The sequence below is a fragment of the Anas platyrhynchos genome, chromosome 5 (genome assembly GCF_047663525.1).
Source record: "Anas platyrhynchos isolate ZD024472 breed Pekin duck chromosome 5, IASCAAS_PekinDuck_T2T, whole genome shotgun sequence".
Taxonomy (NCBI): Eukaryota; Metazoa; Chordata; class Aves; order Anseriformes; family Anatidae; genus Anas; species Anas platyrhynchos.
The window spans coordinates 10,970,896-10,993,417 of record NC_092591.1 but is presented as its reverse complement, the minus strand read 5'-3'; the positions used below and the strand labels follow the sequence as shown (position 1 = coordinate 10,993,417).

The 22,522-nt window shown below is 48.7% G+C and overlaps 1 protein-coding gene across 3 annotated transcripts; it reads left to right on the top strand.

Moving 5' to 3' along the window:
* Positions 1–355: 355 nt before the first annotated feature.
* On the top strand, positions 356–20,829 carry LBHD2 (LBH domain containing 2). 3 transcript variants are annotated; one of them, XM_072038251.1, is made up of 6 exons: positions 391–522; positions 906–994; positions 9,249–9,346; positions 13,633–13,723; positions 16,296–16,491; positions 17,617–20,829. In XM_072038251.1, the coding sequence occupies exons 4-6, from the start codon at positions 13,634–13,636 to the stop codon at positions 17,691–17,693; spliced, it is 363 nt and encodes a 120-aa protein (XP_071894352.1). In that variant the 5' UTR covers positions 391–522; positions 906–994; positions 9,249–9,346; position 13,633; the 3' UTR covers positions 17,694–20,829. The 3 variants fall into 3 exon arrangements, with proteins under 3 accessions (XP_071894351.1, XP_038035855.1, XP_071894352.1); XM_038179927.2 differs by lacking the exon at positions 906–994 and having other exon boundaries at positions 363–522; XM_072038250.1 differs by lacking the exons at positions 906–994; positions 9,249–9,346 and having other exon boundaries at positions 356–522.
* The last annotated feature ends 1,693 nt before the right edge of the window (positions 20,830–22,522 follow it).

Genomic DNA, 22,522 nt, shown 5'->3' with positions numbered 1-22,522 from the left:
ACACACCCCCTACAGCAAAAAGAAACCCCAGAAAAGAAGCAAGAGAAACTTTACGCCTCAATTCAGCCTTTCCTTAGGGAGATGGGGGCCCTGTGCCAGCCCCACACCCCTTAGCAGTGTGTGTGTATGGGGGGGGGGGCGTCCCCACTTGAGGGTGTGTGTGTCCCCACTTGGGGGGGTGTCCCCACCTTGGGGGGTGTCCCCACTTGGGGGGTGTCCCCACTTTGGGGAGCTGTCCCCCAGGCGTGGGGCCGGCTCCATGGAAGGTGCTGGGGGCGATCCCCCCGTGGGGGGGCGTCGCGGTGGTGGTGCTGAGGGAAAGGGGGGGGCCGGGGCCTCGCACCGCCCCGCGGCGCTGCCGGGGGAGTGGTTTCCCCTTCGCCGGCAGCGTTGGGGCCGGTCTGCGGGCGGGGAGGTGCCGCGGCCGGCCCGGGAGGATGCGGACACCCTGACGGAGCTGCCGGCTCCGTGCATGGCCGGCGGGAGGCTGCCGGCCTCCCCTCGCCTCGCCTCGCCTCGCCGGTGAGCCGGGACGGGCCGCGGAGAGGGATCGGGGAGGCGGGTGGCGGTGTCCTGCCCGCAGCGGGATGCTCGGGGACCCCCGAGAAGCCCCGGGGGCTGCGAGGGGTTGGGGCAGCCCCCCTGGGAGCTGAGCCCAGCCCCGACAGGCGGGGGCACCTCGGAGAGCCGAGCCCAGGGCTCGGAGCCGCAGCCCGGTGCTTGTGCGGTGCAGGGGGGGCGAGTGCGGGGCGAGCGAGGGGGGCAGGAGGAGCAGGGGCTGCTGCCCGGCTTTGCCACTCGGCTGTGTTTCCAAGCCCTCCAGATGTGTTCCTGGCTTTGTGAAGGGTGTTAGGGGGAACTCGCCGAGGAATGGGTTGTGCTTTACAGCAAAACTTGCTTGGCAGGCGCCGGCTGTGTGAAGGAATCCTGATGAATGAGAGTGGCACCCAGGGAGTTGTTGGGCTGCGATCGCCTCAGCTGTTCATTTGTTTCGGTGTGTGTCTGCCTTTCTTTCTTTCTTTCTTTATTTATTTATTTTTTCTCCGAGCGGGTAACAAAATGCGAGTTTAAGACAACGATGCTTTTGCTCGCAGCCTTCACCTCTTTCAGGTGAAGGAACCCCCAAACCCTGCCTTTCCCAACAGGTAGCGCGTGCCACACACGCGGTTACTTGTAGGGAAAGAAAGAGCCTACTTTGCCCTGTCAATGAGGACTATGTTTCACTCCGAGCGAGGGGTGTGAATATTTTCCCCCTGCCAAATGAGCGTACCGCAAAAATTCCCTTTTCATCCGGGACAGAGGTGTGTTTGTCGGTGCCTGAACGCGGCTGCAGCCACGGAGGGGAGCGAGCCTAGGCTGGATACAGCATTAACCCCTCAAGCCACGAGAAGCGATGAACAGAGAAATTAGTTGCCATTAGGCTTTTCCTGACCGAGATCTTTACCGCAGTCCTACAGTCCTTACGCCGAAGTTTGCGCTCCTGCAGCCTGGCGCCGTGCACAATGCCTCCTTATGGGAAGCCTGGAAACGAAGGTGAAGCGGGGAAATCTGCCTACACACCACCAGTCCCAAGCCAGTGTTTTCCGTCTCTTAGATTTAATGAGCAACAAATTTTGTGCCCAGAAAAGAATCCAGCTCACAGCTCAGGATTTTGATAATTAATATTCCATTTAAAGAACATGTTTTCAGAGTCAACATTATGATTGCAGAGAGAAAACAAGCAAACAGGGAGCGACTTGACCCGCTTTTCCCTGCTTTCCCGATCTGGCCTGACAGTTTGTCAATCGTGGAATTTCCTCTAACCTCCCTGGTACATTACTTTAGCAGAAGAAATGAATGTGCAAATATAGTTGCTATTTTCCCTCCCTTCTCACAATGATCTCTTTGTGTTGAGCAACAGGCTTTTGCATAGATCAGGTATCAAACCCACAGTGTCACAGGCTGAAATTGCTACTTCGCTCTCATTTCTGAAATTATCCCCCTGCGTTTGAGCCCATTTAACCACATCTGTCTATTTTGGAGGGGTCAGACGGAGCAGCCTTGGTCCAGGGCAGATCCTGTGTCATGGCAGGCAGGAGGAGCCCTGCTGGGATTTGAAGGAGCCCAGCATCTGCCTCTCTGCGGTGCCCCTTCCCTTTGCTCCTAGATGTGTGTGTGTTCTCTGGAAAAAGCAGCAAGTGAATCAGTTTCCTGCATGTTCCTTCTTCAAAGGAAGACTTTATTGCAAGCCCTAGGAAAACTACCAGCCAATAACAACTCAGGTGGAATGAAAAAGACCAGTTAATACAAGCAGGTCCTTAAAACCTTCTTTCAGTCCCTTGCTCCAGCTTTTGTCCCTCTTTGCTTGCAAGTGCTTGGGGGCTGAGAGAGAGAGCACCTTCAGTAATGGCATCTGCAGAGCAGACACCAGTGCTGAAGGAAGCTGGGCTCTGGCAGGACAAGCCCCTGCTGCTATCAGGGTGGGCTGGCTGATCCCACAGTGTTTTGCCCCATAGAGCCCATGTCCTCACAGGGCTTTGACAGAATAGTCCAAGTTCCAGTTCCTTTGCAACTTCTATAACATGTAAACCTGATTTTTCATCCCACTTTCTTCTCTGAGATGCACCCATATAAACGACCTGTGTGCAAATATTTAGGAGACCTCTAGCTTCAGGTGGATGTTAATTGGTTGGCAGAAAGATACCAATGTGCATTATCCATACACATATGCTTTCAGAGTTAATGACTCATTCCAAAAAAAAAAAAAAAAAAAGAAAAAAAGCCATACTGCTTTTTAAAAATAATATATTTATTTTTATCTATGCATTGTCCTTGCCCTCTGTCATGCCCAACCCTACTGCGATAACACACACTGTTCTCCTATCTTCCATCTCAGGCTGGGGCAACTTTCCACACTTTGGAAATTCAATTAAGGTTAGAGAGCTTTAATTCCTAGAGAAAAACACCTCTGGTGTTAGCCTGTGGTGTTGTGACACCTGCAGTTTTGCTGTTAATTACCAATAAGGAACATTAAAAGTCTCTTCATTGTCTTTGTTCTCTTCAGAGTGTCTGCTTTTTTCTTGTTGTGGTGGTGTTTGTTTTTTTTAATTTTGTTTTCTTTCTTTATTTATTTTTAAATTAACCTCTAACTCTTTTGCTGTTTTGGCTGTATTCAATTCTGTACCGAATGGCTCAATGTTGCACCATGTTACAGCACTATTAACACCATATTCTGATTTCCCTAAAGTTACAAGGAAATAACTAGTTTATCTTTTAAGTAAATACTATTTATATACCTAACCTCTTATCCTATTCTGTTACCTAGAAGTGATAAACTATACAAAGTATGACAGACTAGCTGGAGCACTCTTCCACAGTGCCAGAAAGACATCAGACATTTCGCAACCCATTTCCCAGGATGTTTCCATCCAACAATCACCTGTTCTGTGTCGATGTCCTCAGATATCTTTTTCCCCACTTATCTTCTGCTAGTGGGACCATGGCCTGAATTCAGGACTGTCCAGAAATACTTGGGAATAGCACAGGCAGATTTCAGCAGTCACTGACTGGTGCTGTAAGGTGAGGGACAATTGTGGCATGAAATATCAGGGACAAAGAATCACCATCTTCCTGGGAAGATCCCAGAAACACAAACAAGTGGTGATACTTCTTTCTGAGACCCTTTAGCAATGGTTGCTCTGAATCAGAAGGAATGATATATTTATTCCTAAGCTGCAGGGTTCATAAAGTTGTTTTGAGAGGCTGCAGCCAATTCCGTGAGCTGAAGCCAATTCAAGGTTCATTGCTTGTGCAGAGCTCAGAAACACTCTGCTTGGCACAGACTTTCGGATCCCAAAAGCACGTTCTCAGATGAGATAGTATTTGCACAAGTACCAGAAGAGATACCTCGAAAACCATTTAATAGCTTGTTGAAGTTTCTCTCTAATTTTGATGGGGTTGTTTTCTTAATGAGGTCCTCTTATGTCAATCAGCTGCCGAATCCAATGTTAAAAAAACAATAAAAAAAAATCCAAACTTTCTCTTGGCGTACACTTCCATGAGGACTCTGTGGAGATTTCCATGATACCAAGGTCTACTAGCATTCAGAGGAGCTCGCTTAGTCATTCTTCCCATCTGCTCTGCCTCTTCTTCCCTCCGCTGCTCCGCACATGCTTCCTGGCTGGCTGCTCCCCGTCCCCAGCCCCGTGCAGCCTGGCTGGCAGCCCCGCTCCCCTCCTGTGCTCTGCCTGTCCCTGGTGGCATCCTCCGCCGGGAAGCTCAGGTAGCTTAGTGCTGAGATCAAAGAGCTGAAGAAAATGAGCAGCCAGGAAAAAGGAAAAGAAAAACCCACCAGGGAAGCACCCATAGCTAGCAGCATTGCAAGCATCGTTTGCTAAAAACTTTCGGTAAATTCACCCTCGAATCATGCAATTACTTGAAAAAATATGGTAGTTAAAAATGGGCACCTTTTAGTTCTTTTTCCTGCTTTTTTTTTTTTTTTTAAATGGCCATTTATGAGTCAAGTTCCTAGCTCATCTTTGCAAACAGGGCCAGTAGGAACTTCGGCAGCTCCAACAAACCAAAGGGTGGGATTTGTGTGCAGTCACAGCGCGCCGGGAGCTGGGGGTGTACGAGAGCAACAGGCAGCCTCAGCCTCGCTGCGCAACAAGAGGAAGCTGAGTTGGAGTGATCTGCCAGTGCGGTGCCCTTTGCAAGCCCGTGTTTTCTAGATTTGGTAGTCCACAGCCGAGTGTTTGAGAAATTCCCCAGGGTGATATTTACCCCAGTAGCTTCTCTGGAGCAGGAACAGCAAAAACTGCTGCTTGCTGCGAAGTTAGCGGAGGGAGGCAGCGCGGTCTGGAAATAGCAGCCTCCTACCCCTTTTCGCTCTCCCAAACTACGTGCTGTGTCTCATGCTGAAATGCCTGCTCCTCCACATCGAGAGTCATTTCATCTCACTGCTTCCTGAGAGAGATCGACATCTTCTGTAGAGCACACGCCGCCGAGGAGAGGAAGGCAGCTTTGGCCTGCGGAGAGCAGAACTCAAGTACTGCGTGGGTGGCCGAAGACAAGAGCTTCTGAAATGAGGGAACAGAACAGATCTCTAATCTCCAGACTCTGACACATATCGCACTTTTCTCAGTTGCTTAGGAAAGAGATTTGCATCCAAAAAGAAGTGGGAGGTTTAAATAGGAGTTCATACACACGCACATTTATCTTCAGTGGTCCATGCTGTAATTTACATTTCTCGAGTCCCATGGAACCCACAACACTTCATAAAATACATCCATTACAAATGTGCAACCAGGGGAAACAAAGATGCCGTCCAAGTTCCTACCCGCGGGGTCCAAGAGCTGAGCTCAGTAGGCACTCATGCGGAAACTGGAGGCTGCGGAGTGTCACTGAGGTAAGCACACAGTTTGGGTTGTGCCAAGATGCTGAAGCTAGCATCCCACCCACTGCAGATGCACTGCGCCTGGTCCTGTCTCTGAATAGTCCAGGCCACCCATGCGGCCTGAAGTACTTCAGGGACTAAGCCATAGCTCCATCCTCCTAGGACACTGTTATAAGACCAAAGTATAGAAGAGTTGGATCTGCAGAAGCACCTGGCCCTAGAAAACGCTGACATTTCCTTGCAGGGGTGTGCACCTTCTGGCACAGTGTGAGCAGCCCCTTCGTGTCTCCATTGACCACAACTGCAGCTCTGTCCTAGATCACCCACACACCCACCTTGGCTGAGCTGCCAGCCCGATCTGCTGCAGCGGAGTGGCCCAAATAAAGCACTCTTTCTTCTGCTGGGTGGAAAATGCTCATGTTTATTGAGAATTGCTGAGCAGGGTTCGTTGTAACTTGTCAAAATTTTCCAGTGTGCAAAAGTCAAGCAGTAGGCCGTAACTTCTCTTGTTTGACATCATTCGCATGTGCCAATTCTCCTCATAATCAATAGGAGGGTTCTTTTTTCTTTTCTTTCTGTAGCACAAAGACTAGACTCCTCGAACAGAGAAAAGTTTGCATTTACATAGAGCCTGTAAGGGGGCAGAGTGTGTGTGTGGGGGGAGGCCGAGGGCTGAGATCCCCATTTGTTTGAGGCATGGGCAAGCTCACAACCCCCCCAAGCACCAGGAACCATGCAGTCCATCACAGAGGGTGTGTACTGCATCTCCAGTACAACTTAAATAGGGGGCTGGCAAAGCCCCTGGGATGGCCCCTTTGAAATAAGAAGGGGAGAAGTGATACGCTCGCATACAGAGCAGCAGTTCAGGGCCGATTTCTGCTGCCTATCTGCGCTTATTTGTTGCAAGGTGAACCTTCAATGCAACATTGTTAGGCTGTTATCGTAATATTTCCATTCGCGCTCCGTGGGGAATGATTAACTCGGGAAGCAGGGAGGGCAGGAGGGAGGAAGCCGTCCCGCCATGGCCGCTAAGCTCACACCAGCCCTGCCCTGGCGTGTCCCTGTGCTGCCTGGCTGTCCCCAGCTATGGGGCAGCTGGGGGATGAGTGGGGTGCGCCTCCAAACACGAGTGACCCCATGGTGGAGGTGCTGCTCCCACCCGAGGAAGCACTCAGAAAGGCAGGGATCTGCGACCAAGCGGCATAGCTGCATGCCACTAGGATCGCAGCTGGTGTCTGGTTCTTCTTTCTGTTTTGCTGACGAGGTATGTTGGCCTTAAAAACGTCTCCTTTGTGATTCACGGTGAATTTATGCCATGGAAAGGCATCTACTTCTGGGCAGGGTGGTCTCCTCTCTCCCCACAGCAAGGCCACCCATGGCCCCGGAGCAACAGCCGGGCTGGGCTTTCCACACCCCACAGCTGCCCAGAAGAGCGGTGCAAACCCTTCTGCTCCTGGCTGTTCTCCCATGGGAGATGAGACCAGCCCTCTGGGACAGACCGTGTCCTCGTGGTGTGGAAGCCCCAAACAGGCAATGGGCCCTAGGTGCTTTCCAAAGCGATAGAGAAGCCTGGAGAGCACCTTTCAGTGCTTGGTATTTTGTGCCAGTCCCTCCTGTTCTGTGGGGTGGAGAGGTCCCCTCCTCATCCCCTCCAAGGCTGCACAGCCGGAGCCCGAGAAGAAGCTGGTTTTAAGATGGGGCCAAGGAGGGCCGAGGGTTTGAAGGTGAATTTAAGGGGCAGAAGAGGAGTGGATCGGGAGAGAGTACACCAGGTAGCCAAGGCTGGACTGATCAGCAAAGCAGCCAAGTGTGGGTATGCAGGTAGGAAGGGACAAGAAGAGGTGAGCAGAGCAAGTCTTTTCCAGAGTTGTTTCCTGACAGCTCACCGCATGGCCTCAATAGCTGTGCCTGGTTTTTAAAAGATTAAGCAGTATCGTAAAAGGAAGGGTATTAGATAATGTTTCCTCTAGTGCCAGCCAAAGAAGATAATCACACCTATTAGGTAGATAAAGTGAGTATTTACTCTTCAGAGAATAAATGCATTCTGGTGGTTTTATACACTGGTAGCACTGAACTCTCCAAGAATATTGATTAGGCAGAAGTTTCTCTGTTTTGAAGTACGGCTGTGTGGGTGGAAGAAGGGAGTCCTCAAGTGACTTTCTTTCCATTAAAGCTTCCAAGTAGCTGAGCCCCAGGGGCCGACCTCCCCTCTCAAACATTGCAGGCCCCATAGCGCATGGACGGGAGATCGGTCCTGGGTCAGTTCAACCCTGAAATTCTTTACAGAGAGTGGAAAAGCAACAGGCATTGTTTTCGGTCATTCAATCCCACATGGATCCTCACATACCAAAAGCCAGGCGGCTGCAGATACCTCTAAATAGCAGCTGGCCTGGCGTGGCTTCCAGCCGGTGGCTTTGATGTGCCCAGCTCGCTCTCTCGTATGCCATTTTGTCTTTCGCTGAGAGATGACTCAGTGCAGTAACTGTTCTTATGACATCTAATCTTTTCTAAAGGAGAGATTTAAGGTAGATGAGTACTTGCTGAATTTTCATGGGTTTAATAGCAGCTGTTTTGTAATGGGTAGTGGGATAAAAATCTTCTTCCCAGAGTATTGGATAACACGGTATCAGATGCTCTCTGGTTTCCATACAAGAGACAAAGTCTGACTGTAGTCATGAATTTTTAAGGGGCAAACGTTAGCCTCCCTGAAGTTGGTTTGATCACTGGGGAGGAAATTTGCCAGACAAGAATTAAACCCTCCTGAATTGGATTCTGGGGATGGAGATGCGATTTCCTGCTTCCCTAATTTGCAATAAGCACGGCCTGTGGCATGAGGAGAAACTCCAGAATGCAATGGACAATTTTCTTCTGTTTTTGAAAAAAAATCAGTGTGCAGCTAATCCAGAGTTATAAATCTTGGTAGGAAGGCCTCCAGAGCAGGTAGATTTGTTTAATCACTTGGGCTGGTATCCAAACCACTGGAGGATATAAAATATATACACTAGTGCCATTCATTTAACTGAAAACACCTTTTTCCCATCCAAGGAAATAGCTGTGGTTGGCATGAATATATATTTGGCAAGCTGTAGGGCTAAACAAATTTCTCAGAAAATCATCTTTGGCCCAGATACTGACTACATTTCAGCACTGTACCTTCCCAAGCTCCTCAGCTAAGACTTTCCGCCAGGGAAGCCATAAGAAATTAGTGAATAGCATTTTGAACTGCTGGGATCCTCACCTCTGCTCTCCAGGCTCCCCCGTCCTGCTACCACTCAAAGTAGTACCTTCAGTTTGGAGAAGACTTTTGCAAAAATCGTTTTTCCTGAGACATCAGTGAGAAACATGCAGTAATGTAATCCTGTTAGGTTTCCTCCAGTGTATTTTGTCTTCTTTGTGTGTTGACCAGTCACTTCAAGAGCAAGAATCTCATTCTTTTATGTCTTGAACCACGTCTCACTAAGCACACCGAGCCTGCCAAACAAGGAGATGTATCTTTATTTTCCGATTTTCAAAAATATCATTAAAATTCCTGCATGGGAGAATAGCAGAGTGTCCCAGTTTCAGCAGTTTTAATGTAGCTTACACTAAGGAATAAGGTTTATCATCACAAAAAAGAGTCAGATTGCAAGGTATTTCAGCTTTGTGTAGTTTTGGAACATTAATTGCCTGGGCAATTCACTGGGTATGCTACAAGCTACATCTTTAGCAAGATCAATTCCCATTAGATACAGAAAATTACCCAGCCCTCTGAAGCAGGAGTTTCTGCTGCCTCTTTCTGAAGTAGAGAGCTCACTACAGTGCTCTTTCCCCCTGGTCACTGCTGGCTTTGCCATTGTGTTTGCACACTCTGACTCTGGCATATCGTCTCTTTCAGACACTTCTAGGATTTGACAGAGTCTGCACAACATTTCATCAGCAGGAGTGAACATCTGCAGCAGTTTTTGGAAGCGACACCCATTTATGTGATTGAAGGTAATGAGCTTTCTTCTGTCATTGCCCCATACTTGTCACTTGTCCCACCCTGAGTCTCGTGCTCCGGGCAGACATCCCCTTTGTTGCCTTTCCTGGTGTGGGAGGTGAGCACAGGATCAAGTCTCAGTTTGGTGTGCATGTGAGCATCCTCCAGGCTGGGGCACGTAGCACATGGCCACGGAGCCCACCAGCCAGCCAAAGCTGGAACCCGTTGGCCATAGGCTTCTTGCTGGTGTGCTGTGACATGCACTATGTGGTCCTGCTGCCAGAAGGCACTTTCCTGTTGTCAGCACAGGCATACACCACATTTCTATCCCTGAAAAGTCTGAGCAGCTTGCTCAGAGGTCCTGAGATGGGACTATCTAGGCTGCAAATGCTCCATTCAAAGGACTACCTAGGCTGTTCAGAGTATCATAGCAGAGAGGAACTCACTTGTCTACTCTCTGATCCTTGCTTTGGAGAAGAGGTGGTTTAGTTTCTCTAAAGGAAATCTTTGCTTGCGTCATGCAACCCGCCTGTTTTCCTTCTCCAAATAAGTGCTCCATGGTTTTGAATCTTGAAACTGGTCTTCATTTAAGTACTGTTTTGCAACCGGGAGTTTCACAGGTCAATTTTGCCCTCTGTTCAGAAACTAAAATAAAAGTGCGTGCATTGTTTCTCACCGTTGGTGGTTTAGCACCTGTCAACCTATATATTGCTCTGTATGTAACTGACCTTCTTCGTGCAATCACAAACGGCAGAAAGTGGGCTGTTCGTTTGCTCCGTGCCCCTGGAAAAAGATCAGAATAACATGGTCCTGTGACAGTAGCGGTTGCATTTAGGATAATCATCTCTGAATGCAGTTTTCTCACAGAAAAGCAAGAATAGATTTTGCTCTTTTTTTCCTAATTGGTATATTTAAGCTTAATTAAACCTAGGGGAAGTAAATGCATGTCTTAATTCACTGCTAGAAGAATTTTAAGGTTCAGAGTAGGTGACTCATCCACCAGAACAGAATTTATTCTTTGTTTGTAAATGCTATTTATTGCCTTGTTTTGCATCACTATGGCTACTGTATGTCATTGGTGATATCAGCACCTACCGTACAGAACATAAATGCAAAACCCAGTTTAAAAGAGATACAGTTCTTATAATAATTTGCTTGCATCAGCCACTTTTCTGTTGTATATAAGTACTTGTCACATAAAAGCAGCAGTAAAAATGGCTCAATATTTTTCCATCAAAATTGGCTGAGAAGTAAAATCTCTCCTGCATATAAATCATACCACAGTTAAAAAAAGCCCTAAGCAGCAACCAAACCCCCTTTTCAGTTTCTGTGGCTTCATAAAAACTTCAGCGATGTCCTACAAGTGATTTCAAAGTTTCAGATGAGCTGATTTGCAGTGGCATTCACAACTGTTTCATTTCTGGTTATTTTTAGTGTTAAACACCTAGTTAAGATTGTTAGAGGCATCGCTGCTTTCCCAGCCCATATAGATTTCTTCTGCTTTCCTTTACTGTTTCTAAGTGGAGACTGAGAACAATTAATCTGTTCCAGTTAAAGCCTAATTCTTCTGCCAATTGCATGCCCCCCTGTTCTTTTCTGAAACGCATCAAGTACAATCGCTTCTGCCATCCTATTCAATCAAACCCTTAAGTTGCACAGATTTTTCAAATGGCCTGGGCTTCAACAGCTTGGGAGCTGATTCACGGAGGCATCTGCTGGAACACTGGCAGGACTGTCACCATTTTCCTAGCCAGAACCATTTGTCTTTGTCATTTAGAAATAATCTGCGGGGTGTAATGTGGTCTTTGGGAAGCACGGAGCCCGTTATTGCTCAATAATAGAATTTCATGAGGTCTTAACAACATCTCTGAGCTCGTATGACACGTTTGAAAGTGCATGTGTGGCTGTATCTCTCTGATGTCCTGTGGAACAAGGATGGAGAAGTGATTTACGCACTCGGTATGTATTGAAAGCCTGCTAAAATAAACCAGCAAGCTGCGGGCAGCCGCAGCAATCTTCTCCCGGCTAGCAGGCACTGACCCCCAGGACACAAGCAGTGGGACGTGTCTTCTCCATGATAGCCAAGCCCAAGACTTCATAAATCCTGGCCCCTCACAAAGCCTCTGAGATTATTTCCAGGCAGACACACATGCTCTCTCATCCAAGTCCCTTTCCCTTCTGTCCAGGATGAGAGGGGATAGGGCACCAAACCCTGAAAAGGATCCCAAATGGGAGGCTTGCATCTTTGACACAGTCAGAGCGGTGGTCCCAGTGCTTCCCCAGGCTATGGCCTCAGGGGGGGCAACAGGGGGGACACCGAGGGGTCCCTCTGGGACCAGGGCAGAGACCAGGATGGGAAAAGAAGGCAAGAGCTTCAGGAGCATTGGGGGTGATCGGAGGGAGGAGACAGTGGAGGGAATGGGTAGGGAAGGATACAAGGACACGGCTTTGGGAAAGGGTCTTCCATTTCCAGACCCCCATCCCATGGTGCTGTAATCCACAGGTGCCCAATGGTACAACACGCTGGAGCTGCAGAAATAAAAGCAGGTGTCCATAAAAAAGTCTGTGTTTTACTGACTGGGTGGATTGTGGTGTCCTGCTGCTCCCTATTGCAGGGGGGACAGTGAGCACAAAACTTCCACCCACCAGGCAGAATTTGTCCCTCTGCTACCGTGCTGTGGATCCAGGAGGGTTTAGGTTGGGGATGCCCAGATGAGGGACCAGTGCAACCTCTTGCTGAGTTTTGTAGCCCAGTTCCTCTCTCCTGTTGTGTGTGTGTCCCAGGAAGCACGCTGCTTAAATCGGCACTGGCTGGGCCTGGGGCTGGCTTTTCAGGGCTTTTCCCTAAGCTGGTGGATGCCTATGGGGTCGGGTCCTGGCTCACAGCTGAGCTCAAGTGTCTCCTGGGTCTGCCGTGCTCTTTTTTAAATATGATGCAGTGGGAGTGAAAGTCTCCGCGATGTCACGCTGCTCCGTGCTACGGCTAATTAAAGTCATTGTGAAGGGTTTTGTAGTAATTGCAGATATTGTAAAATTCAGTTTTGTGGGGTAATTGGTAATGTAAGCCTGAAACAAGCCATCCTTAAGATGTTTTAGTTTGCATTTCTCAGTAGGAGCAGCCTTGACAAAGGAGGCTTTTGTGCGTGAAGCGGGACCAGAATTAATGGCAGCCTTTAGTCGTGCCCGAAGGGGAGCTGCTGTGGGGCGGGCTCGCTGCCGGTGCCCACGTCCTGCCTGCTGCAGCAGCCTGGCAGCGAGCCCCTGCTGGCCCTGATGGGGGCACTTGTGGGGCCAAACCCACCCAGGGTTGAGGTATTCCCACCTGAAAGGAGCGCGGCCCCTTTGGTCTACAGGTCACGCCGAGTGCTTCAGCCTCTGCTTGCTGCTACTTGAGTTTTTCAATGGAAAGGGTAATTGCTGTATCTCTAAATCCCAAATGTGGGGAAAATCCTTGCTCCACAGAGATGGAGATATCCAACCAGGTATGCCAGCCCATGCCAGAGCTCAATCCCCCTGCTCCAGGCTGCCCAAATGCTGATAGCGGGACAAGGAGAGCGCAGGGGCTGGAGCTGCAGTGCCTCGGGTGCCGAGCAGCACAGGGGGATGGTTAATGGGCACATAAGCAGCTTAGGCTCTTAAATCCCTGATTTAAATGAGATTTAGGTGCCAAACCTTCCCTGATGCATTTGAAAATCCCACTCAACACCTCTCCGAACGTTCAGGGAAATAAAGACTACCGAAAATCTGGCCCTTAGACACCGATACAGCTGGTGTGTCTGGAATTAACAGTTTAAAAAGAAGTGCTGGCTCGTGACTAAATGGAAGAGACATCTGGGAAGAGCAAATATTGAAGACATTATGAAGAACCAGAATGAGAATTTAATTCAGGGCTGATATTTGCACAGTAACTTTTTGTGTTTTTTTGTCCACAGATGCAATTTCAGGGGGGACATCACTGCTGCTGCTGCTCCTGGATTTGCCCCCAAACGCAAGCATCTCTCGCTGCACAGCTTGGCAGCACGTTTGATGCTCTTGGGTTGAACTTGTATTTGGACTTTTTTAGGGAAAAAGATGCAGCAGATTAAGACAAGGGGTAGTGGGACAATGGAGCTGTCACTCCACTGATGACCACAGCAGTGCAGCAGCAAATGAACATGCCCAAGAGATGAGGAAATATTTTGGGGGCTGACTAGAAAGGACAGTCTGCATCACAGTTACTAGAACAAAATGCCTGTTTTTAAACTAACCATGGGGCCAAAGCACAGAGCTGAGTTTTCCATTTCTGTTCTGATGTTTGCAGCATGACAGAGGTGATGAACACACGGGAACCGGTGATGGAGGAATTCACGCTCAGCCAGTCTCCTGAGGAAGAAGGAGGCCCTTCCAGCCAGGTACTGCTAGAAAAACTATGCTTGATTTGCTTTTCAAAAACAGTGTAATGCGATGATTTTTGTGCAAGTATGAAATTATGATGCGGACACCTGGCAAATACTGTCCCACAGCTTTTACACGGCCACCTGTGCAATGAGCTCCAGGCTCGGAGGGAGCTCCCTCTTTTAGCAAAGAGATGATCTGAAATGACCACGTAGTTCACCTGGCTAGCTAGGGCTCCAGTAGCACTGGCCAGACGCGGGACATTTTCTGTCCCCAGGCAGTCCCACACCCACACGAGTGCCCACTCGTGGTGCCATTTCCCACAGGAGGGCCCACGGTGTCCTGAGGCACCAGCTTGGTCCCCGTGGTTGTGCTCGTGGCTTGGCATGTGGCTGCTGGGGGACAGACCTGAACGTGTCCTGGTGGACTCAAGTTGCTCCTCAACACGAGATGTATTATTGCAAGCAGAGTCAGTGCTGCACCCGGGTAAGCTTTTTTCCATCTGGTTTATCCCCACCTCTGGGCAGGGCGATCCTATCCCCACTTTAGTGGTGGCCGGCAGAGGCAAGAAAGCAAAAAGAAACGAGGGGTAACGCAAAGCCGGTGACTCAGCAGGACAGCTAGCTTTCTTCCAGCAACTTCCAAGCCCTTTGGCCAGGAGACCGGTCCCTCTCTTCCTGCCGTCTCCTGCCCACTCGTCGCATGCTCCAGCTTCCGCAGAAAAACACCGCGCTGCTTCCTGCCGGTCCTGACTCATTCCTGGGGGGACGTGGTAAATGCTGGGCACCAGGGGAAAAACATGACGCGGTTTGTTTGGCCGCAGGAGAACAACACAAGTGAGAACAGGCAAACTGAAGCTGCACAGGTGCCTTTCCTAAATTTTGTTGCAGGCTTAGCAGTTGCCTTTCAGCACATTTTTAGACCAGCTTGTTTCATTTCTTAGGTCTTCAGAAAGATGGGAAAAACAGGAATTTTGTTGCATTGGGTTGCCCCTTTCAGGCATTATGGGCAGGCTTGGGGACAAGGTGGCACTCTCACAGTCCTCTGCCACCCAAGCAGACTGAGCAGGTCACTGTCCTCTGTACGGGCAGCCCTGCGAGACAGCAGGGCAATTTAATCACAATTTTCGGGCCATTTTCTATCATCTGAGCCATGAGGATCACAGCCCCAGGCTGCACCGTGGGTCTGAAGAAGAGCACACAGCTGCTCTGAGGTGTCTCTGGACCTGCCCCAGCCCGGGTGTTGTCACCGTGTTGCATGTTTGGAAATAGCTGGGAAATATTAGCAGCTTCTTAAGAATTCCTCCCAATCATTACAGCTGCCATGGCAATTTATTTTCAAATTATAAACAGGTCTGGAGGAGGCTGTATAATGAGGAGTTGGGGGGGAACTTTTCTGATAGGCAGCGTGAGCAGCATTGCTTGATCAGGACAAGTTACACCCATGTGAGTGCAGCTCAGGGAAGCATTAGAAAGGTTTAACCTCAGTGATTCCCTTGGTCTAGCTGCACTGAAGGGCTTGCTCCTATAGAAGACTCCTTAATTGTGTCTCAATTTGCAGGACTAACAATAGCATGTGACATTTTTCATCTTTGTGTACGTTTGCACGGATGAATCCCCACAACATGCCCGATTTTAGGGTGGTTGGGGAATATCTGCATGTTTCTGCCTGTGCTTGTAGCAGGAGCTGCGTTGAGGCTGGCTCACGTAACAGCAGTGCTCGGTCTAACCAGAAACCCTGATACAGTGGTGAACACAGTGCAAATGTGTGGGCAGGATCCCACCAGCACACAGCAAACCCATGGAAGCACCTGGAGTTAAACTGGGGTGGTTCTCAGCTCAGCCCCTGGTGTTCAGTCCCCTGGTCTGCCCCTTCCTGGAGGACCTGGAGTGAATTTTTGTCCAGGAAAAAGAAAAAGAAAAAACAAATTACAAAAACAAACAAACAAAACCAAACACAAAGCAAAACAAAACTAAGTACCCTGAGGGACTGTAATGAACCAGCTATACTGAAAACAAGAAAGCACTTTTATGTGTTATAATATCATTCCCTACAAATACCTAGTTCAGCTTCAAACTCTAATCACTACATAACGTTTGACCTGCAGATTCAACGTGACAAATGTAATAATAGCTGGCGCTGTCCTCTCCGTAAAGATGATCTCTGGGGCTACCTGCTTGCATGAATGCACCATAAAATACAGTTTCACATAACATAAAAGAGCTCTGCAGCATGACAGCTTCTTAATAAACTGTTACTGCATGAAAATATGAATAAATCATATCAGAGCAAAAGGACGGCAGCCAGAAGGGCTGGAGCAGCCACTTAGCTGACCATTACAGCAATGACCTTCGTGTCCTACAAACCCCCCAGAACAGTTTGGCAACATGGTGCATTTTTTTTCCAAAGTCTCTATTTTCTCTGTGCACTTTGGATCACACAGGTCAGTCTGCACCAGATTGAAGGGGGTTTTTGATGCAGATTGTAGTGCACGTCAGGTGTAGAAAGGATGCTAAGATGGAGCATGTACCCCGCTTGCTCTGAACATGGGCAAGGCTTTGACAGGCGTGTCCCCAAATGTCTCCCCAGGCCTTCCCAGATGCACGTGAGAAATACCCCAAGCTGTCCAAAAGACTGCCATCGATCGTGGTGGAGCCAACTGAGTCCGGGGAGGTGGAGAGCGGGGAGCTGCGCTGGCCTCCCGATGACCTGAAGTCAGCAGAAGAGAAGGGTCTGCATGGTGACCAAAGAGTCTGCGTCCAGCAGCAGCAGATGGATCTGGAAGGTCGGAATGAGTAGTTTTCACCCTTGTTCCCCATAGGAAAATAGCATTTTCTGGCTATGCCATGCCCTGAGGTCAACAGAGTACCAAGCAGCGGTGGGTGCTTGAAGGTGCCCAGAAACACCTGCAATGGAAAGGGAGTCCTGTGGGCTGAAAATGTCCCTGTGGCTTTCGAGGACACAGAGTTTACAATCGCATCAGGTTCAGTGCTGGCCACTCGCATGGCCAACAGGCAGGGCGCTGCGCATCAGCAGCTCACTCTAGGAAACAATAACCCTGTTCCATGGTGTCTATCTACCTCCCCATCTCTCAGCCTAGAAGCAGAGTATTTAATAGCTCTGCATTTTCAAAGCATCGTGGTGTCCCAGGAGTGCATTAAGGTAACAGGAGCTCAGAGGTACGCAGATATGACTAATGGTGTCACTGTGGGGTAAATATGGCTAGAGATAAGAGCTTGTCAGTGTAGCTTGTTCTCCATTTCTGTTTTTTTTTTTTTTCATCTCAGTGCTCTCCCTTAGAGAGTGACACGGTTTCCATTTTAGTGCACCATTTGCCATGCAAAAGCCCAGAGACAGCAGCGAGGATGGGGTGCAAGATGCACTGCCCCTTGCTTCCTAAGGGGCAATGACACACCGTCTGATCTTGAAGTGTCGAATCCTCTGCTGTTCCTGAAGCCATTTCTAGGTGGTGGCTACCACAGGGTTGTATCACTCAAGAAGAAATATGGGCCAAATGTGTGGCCTGAGCCCCAGGCTCTGCATTACGGCCTCTGTGTTGTGTTTGTGCGGTGACATTGGGACTTGTTACATCTTCAGAGCTGAGTATTTGAGCAGATTCACTAAGACAGCAGGAAGCCCTCCCACGGTGGCAGCTGTCCTGCTTTTAATGAGAGGGGTCATCACCTCATCTCATTAATACCCATCCTGAGGTCTGAAGTCCCTGCGAAGTCAGGCTGTGATGCACTCGGAGTACCCTACTGCAGGCTCAGTTGCTGGTTTGCGAGTACAGTAAATTACCAGCTTCAAGGCTGAGCACCCTGACAAATCATCTGCCTCGTAGAACAAGGAGTCAGATGAAGGGTGATGTACACTGTGGGGGAAAAAACACTGACAAACCATTTCTTTGCAGATACTTTAGCGCATCCAGCTCAAGAAGTGGAAGACAGTACAGATACTCTTGAAAGCAGAACTGAAAAGGATGAGTAGGAACTCCGTGGCCTCAGAAGTAAAACTTCATTGTGAATGTTGTTGACAAGCTAACACACTCTGAAGACATGTCAAACTAATCTGTATTTAAATCTGCAAGGGTTTTATTTAGTTAGTACCTGGTAAGAAGTGTATGGGCTTTAGAACTGTTCTTTTTAACATTCTGCTTTTCAGGCTGGGATTCATACTATTTGTTTATTTTTTCCTTGGGGAAAAAGAAAGGGACATGTTAGGAAATGCATCGCAGACATGAGATCGCAAAGGAAAAATGCTCCTAATTTCAATTAGCACATTTCATTGGATTTACCTTTTTTAAGCAAGGCTGCTTTCAGGTATCAACAGCAGGACCAAGGGGTTACATTTCTCCGGAAGGGATGTCTTAAATCTAAAACCTTTCTTGTTTTTAGCCATTTGAAACTAGCACTGTGATATTACGGACAATAGATGTAATATAATGTCACCATTTGATTTTGTAACTTTTGTATAGAGACGCAAGTGTAAGATTAGCCTCCATCGCTACGCAGGATCTCCAGGCTGCCGCCCGCGTGCGGATCAGAGCAGTTCTCTCCCTTTGGCTAACCTGTGCAAATTGAGGTGAACCAGCCTTGTACTAACCGTCTTTTCGATAAGGCTCTGAAGCTTCAGACACGCTTTCTTGCTGTACATTGACGAGCTGGAATAGCTAGTCGCTGGTGTTCGTGGAGTGAGACCGTTCGTTGTAGATTTGGTTGGGTGGATCGTGCTGTTCGTGCGCACTTCGGGGACCAGGTCCAGCTCGCTACTGAAGCCAGTGAAATGGCTCCTGCTTCTGCCAAGGCTGGATTTGTCCCACCTTGTTAATAGAAGTTGTTGTGACTATTCTTTTGGTATGTTTTGTGTATAAAATAGGTGCAGAGGCTCAGCTCTTCCTCCCTTAGCCCAGGCTAGGCAGTGGTTGGGCAGGTGAGGGGAGCTCAGTGGCACAGCCCAAACCTCCTTACATTTGGGGAGCCTTTCCACATGATGCCAGGTCCCCTCCAAGCCGTCTGCGATGGGAAGGGGTGGAAGGGGGCTTCTGTCCTGCCCTGGCAGTGCTGCCCACGGGAGCACGTATGGCTTGGGGGTCCTCACCTGCAGCACGGCCCCTTTGTCTGCGGGTGCACAGCCACCTCTGGTAGGCCACAGCTCGTGGTGGGACAAGCTGTCTCTGCACGCATCAGGTCTCCACTGGATTCTCCTTGTCTCCCTGCCTGGAGATGGATCCGGGGGCCATTTTCACAGGGGTGAGCCTGCTCCTCCACGGGGACCTTCCAGAGACTCCCTCCAACCAGGCACCATCCCAGGAGAAGCAAAGATCTCGGCCCAAAACATTACCCCTTGGACAGTGTCGGTGGAGATAATGCATGTTCTGAAAAGGGTTCGACTGTTTCGGTGGCAAGTGTCCTGTAAGCTACGAAGTTGGATTTCTCCATCTCGGCAGGGCTGGATGGGGTCTGTACTTCCAATTAATGTTGCATCCGGAAGAAGCGGCTCGCTGTGGGTGGAAAGAAATAACAGGATTTCTTCCAGCGTTAACTCCCGAGTTGACTTTCAAGTGCATTCTTCTATCCAGTAATAATTTTCTCTAAAGGAAACTTTTAATTGTGTGATGATGGATAAAATTTACTGGCCAGATGTATTGATAAGATAAGTTTATACCTTCTTAGCAACCAAATTTAATATATTTACTTACAAAGAATTCTGTGCAATGAATGTTTAATACAAAGGAAAGAGACTATTTTACTTCAAAGCAACATTAATTTATGTACAAAATTATAGCTCATTATTTGGGGTGTTTGGGATCTAGGACCCTTTTTATAAGCAGTGTAGTGTAGTATAACGTGATACTTCAGTTAAACTTTGCTCTCTCAACCTATATAACAACCTGTTTTGCCTTTTTGGTGTAGACATTCTTACCCACGCTGTCACAGAACTATTCTGCTGGATGAACGGTCAGAGCACCAGGTCTTGGCAGAGGAGCTGAGGGTGTCAAGCGCACCTCCTAAATCCAGCTGCCCTCCCTGCCGCCCCCTTGGCTGGTGCCAGCCTTCCTGCAAAGCCGAGGAAGCGAGAACGAGCTGGGTAAAGCACTGAGAAGTGCCACGGGGCTGCAGCTCGGGTGTGAGGTGCTCTTTAAACGCGGCCCCTGCACCGGCTGCTGAGCAGTTTTCCGAAGCTCTGGGGAAAAGCAGCAAGGATGACGATGTATTTTTGGCTGCGTGACTTCCTTTAACCTGCGTCTGCCCAGCTCTGCGAGGAATGACGTTAGACGTGTCGCTTGATTTGCTTTTCACTTTATAAAAGGAAAACCAGTTGTTTGGAACACTTCCCCCAATTTTATGCGCTCTCTATCTGCTTTCAGACGCTCCCTCCCTTCCTGCTCTGGATGGCCCTTATCCCATTTCCACCTGAGGTCAATGGCACTTCCCTAAATAAGTTTTCCAAAGAAACAACAAAATTCTGCATCCACCCTACTTTTTGGGGTTGGAATACACAGCGCTGCAGCCCCTGCAGAAATGCCAGATTTCCTCCTTCCAGCCTCATTACTCTCCTCTTTCCTGTTTCCCCTTTCACGCAGCTCCCCCTCAGTATTTCAGCTGAAGCAAATGGATGCTTCAAACTTCAGCTTTCCACTGAAGCTGTGTGGCCCCTGTTTAACCACCACGCAAAGCCAAACTCCTCCTCCCATTTTTATTTTTCTGAACATGGGCCAGAGGCCCTAAAGTAGGAGAGCAAGATAGAGAGAAACTTGTTTTCTACAAACAAGCCCTATTTATTCAACTTGCAGGTCTATGAATGTCCACTTACTTTGTCTGTGTGCAAGTGTTGTCTCTCTGATAAACTCAATAGTTGTTTTGTATTTTTTTCTGGATGAAAAGCTTTGTAGAAACTAAAAAGGAAAAAAAAAAGACATTCAGTCATATTTTTCTAGTCTAGCTTGTAGAATATTTCATGTAGTGCAGAAGGGAAGTTTTATGGAGTAAGACATTGTTGGATTTTGCTCTATTTCAGTTCTTTCTAATTTTGTAAAATGCCACCTGTACATAATACTCGACTAATGTATGTCCTGTAGATGTATTACACCGTTTAGCCTATTAAATGCCTATAATGGACCGATTGGAAGGTGTGCTGTAGCTGCAGCGTCTTGCTTTAAAAGCACAGAGGGACATTTGGGCAGCTGCTGGCCCACCACGGGCCCAGGGAAGGAAGCCTGCCCTGTGCCTGCCTTTGCCCCTGGCATGCAGCTGAATTCAGATCCACTCCCTTGGCACTTTCCATTCCCACCTCTTTCCTTCGAGCCCTGCCTCGACCCAGCAGCTCGAACCTCGCCTCTTCTCATCGGGTGTTTCTGGCTGCCCCTCGCCCTGGGTGGCAGCCGGTCCCCGCAACCAGCTGGCCGCCCTCCCTCACCCCCTAATGCGATGCGCATTTTTAGCATTTTCTGGAAAGGCTTTTGTGGAGCCCAGCAGGAACTCACATTACTAGAAACCTATACCAGCGCAAGGGGAGCGGGGTCATGGGGCAGAGAAGATGAGAGGCAGAGATAGCCTGCGCCGAACAAACAATTTGATTTTATTTTTTTTCCCAGTAATGCCAACTTACCAAAAAGCTAGGGATCGGGTAAGTGGGGGTGAGACTCTGCCCCTTCATTTTATTGAGAGGCTCAGAGCAAAAGCACCTCTGCTCGCTGGGATGGGTGCACCAGCACGGCACAGAGCGCTGCCTGGGGACACAGCCAGCACCTCCACAGCCAGGCTGGTAACCTGCCACCTGCAGGCAGCACTAGCCTGGGGAGGGAAATTCTCTGACCCCCAAGGGGCAAGCAATGGGCCCAGCTTTGGCACCACAACACTTGTGAACCTGATGCCTGGCGTCACTCCGTACTGGAGTTACACTTGTGCCACGCATGGAAAATCTCCGGTCTGGGCATAAATTTCCCCAGGGGTGGGAGGTAGGGAGACTTCATAACCTTCCCGGGGCATGCAGGAGCCATCGCTTCCAGATAATTTTGTTTATTCAGATGTCTGCTTAGTAATTCTTTCTTTTGGCTGTATTCTGCTTAACACTCCTGTCTGAAGGAGCAAATAGCTTTTTCAGAGGAATTATCCCGTGTTTGAACCATATGAGGTGAAAACTGGCTTCTATGGCGTTAAACTAAAGTCTCGCTTCCAAATCAAACCACATCCTAAGTTGTGTTTTTGACAGCTTTTGTTTCAAATCCAGTGTTTGTGTGAATTCCTCTCTGGAGAGAGGTGATCCCTGACAGTGACAGGGAGCCGTGTCTGCCACAGCGGGCAGCACATCCCTCACGTTCACGTTACAAGCGCTGTTACCCACATGCACTGCTTCCACCACGAATTCCAGCAGGAGACCTTTCCTCCTTTTATCCTTGAAAATAAACTGTGGCTTTCATTGCAATGAACCAATGTTTAAATTCACGCAGTTCTGCAAAATGAGGATTTTAATGAAGTTTTTTTTTTTTTTTCTTTTCAAAGTTTTCATTGAAAAAAAAAATAAACACGAAACATTAAAAAGCTGCAATTTTCCCCTAAGGATGCTGATGAAGCATTTTTTTTCCATTTTCCCCAACATTTCTGCCATGAAGCATCCAAAAGCTTCGTGCCAAGCCTTAGCAAACCTACTCTCTGTGCAGCCCAGGCAGCAGCGGGCGCCTCCGGGGGGGTGGGCACGCAGACCATCCCGATCCTGGTCACGCTGTCAGCCTCCAGACTTTACACTACAGAGGACAAGGATCTTTTCGTCCTGCCTGACGATTCATGCACACCCCCTCCCCGACGGAAATCTGTTCA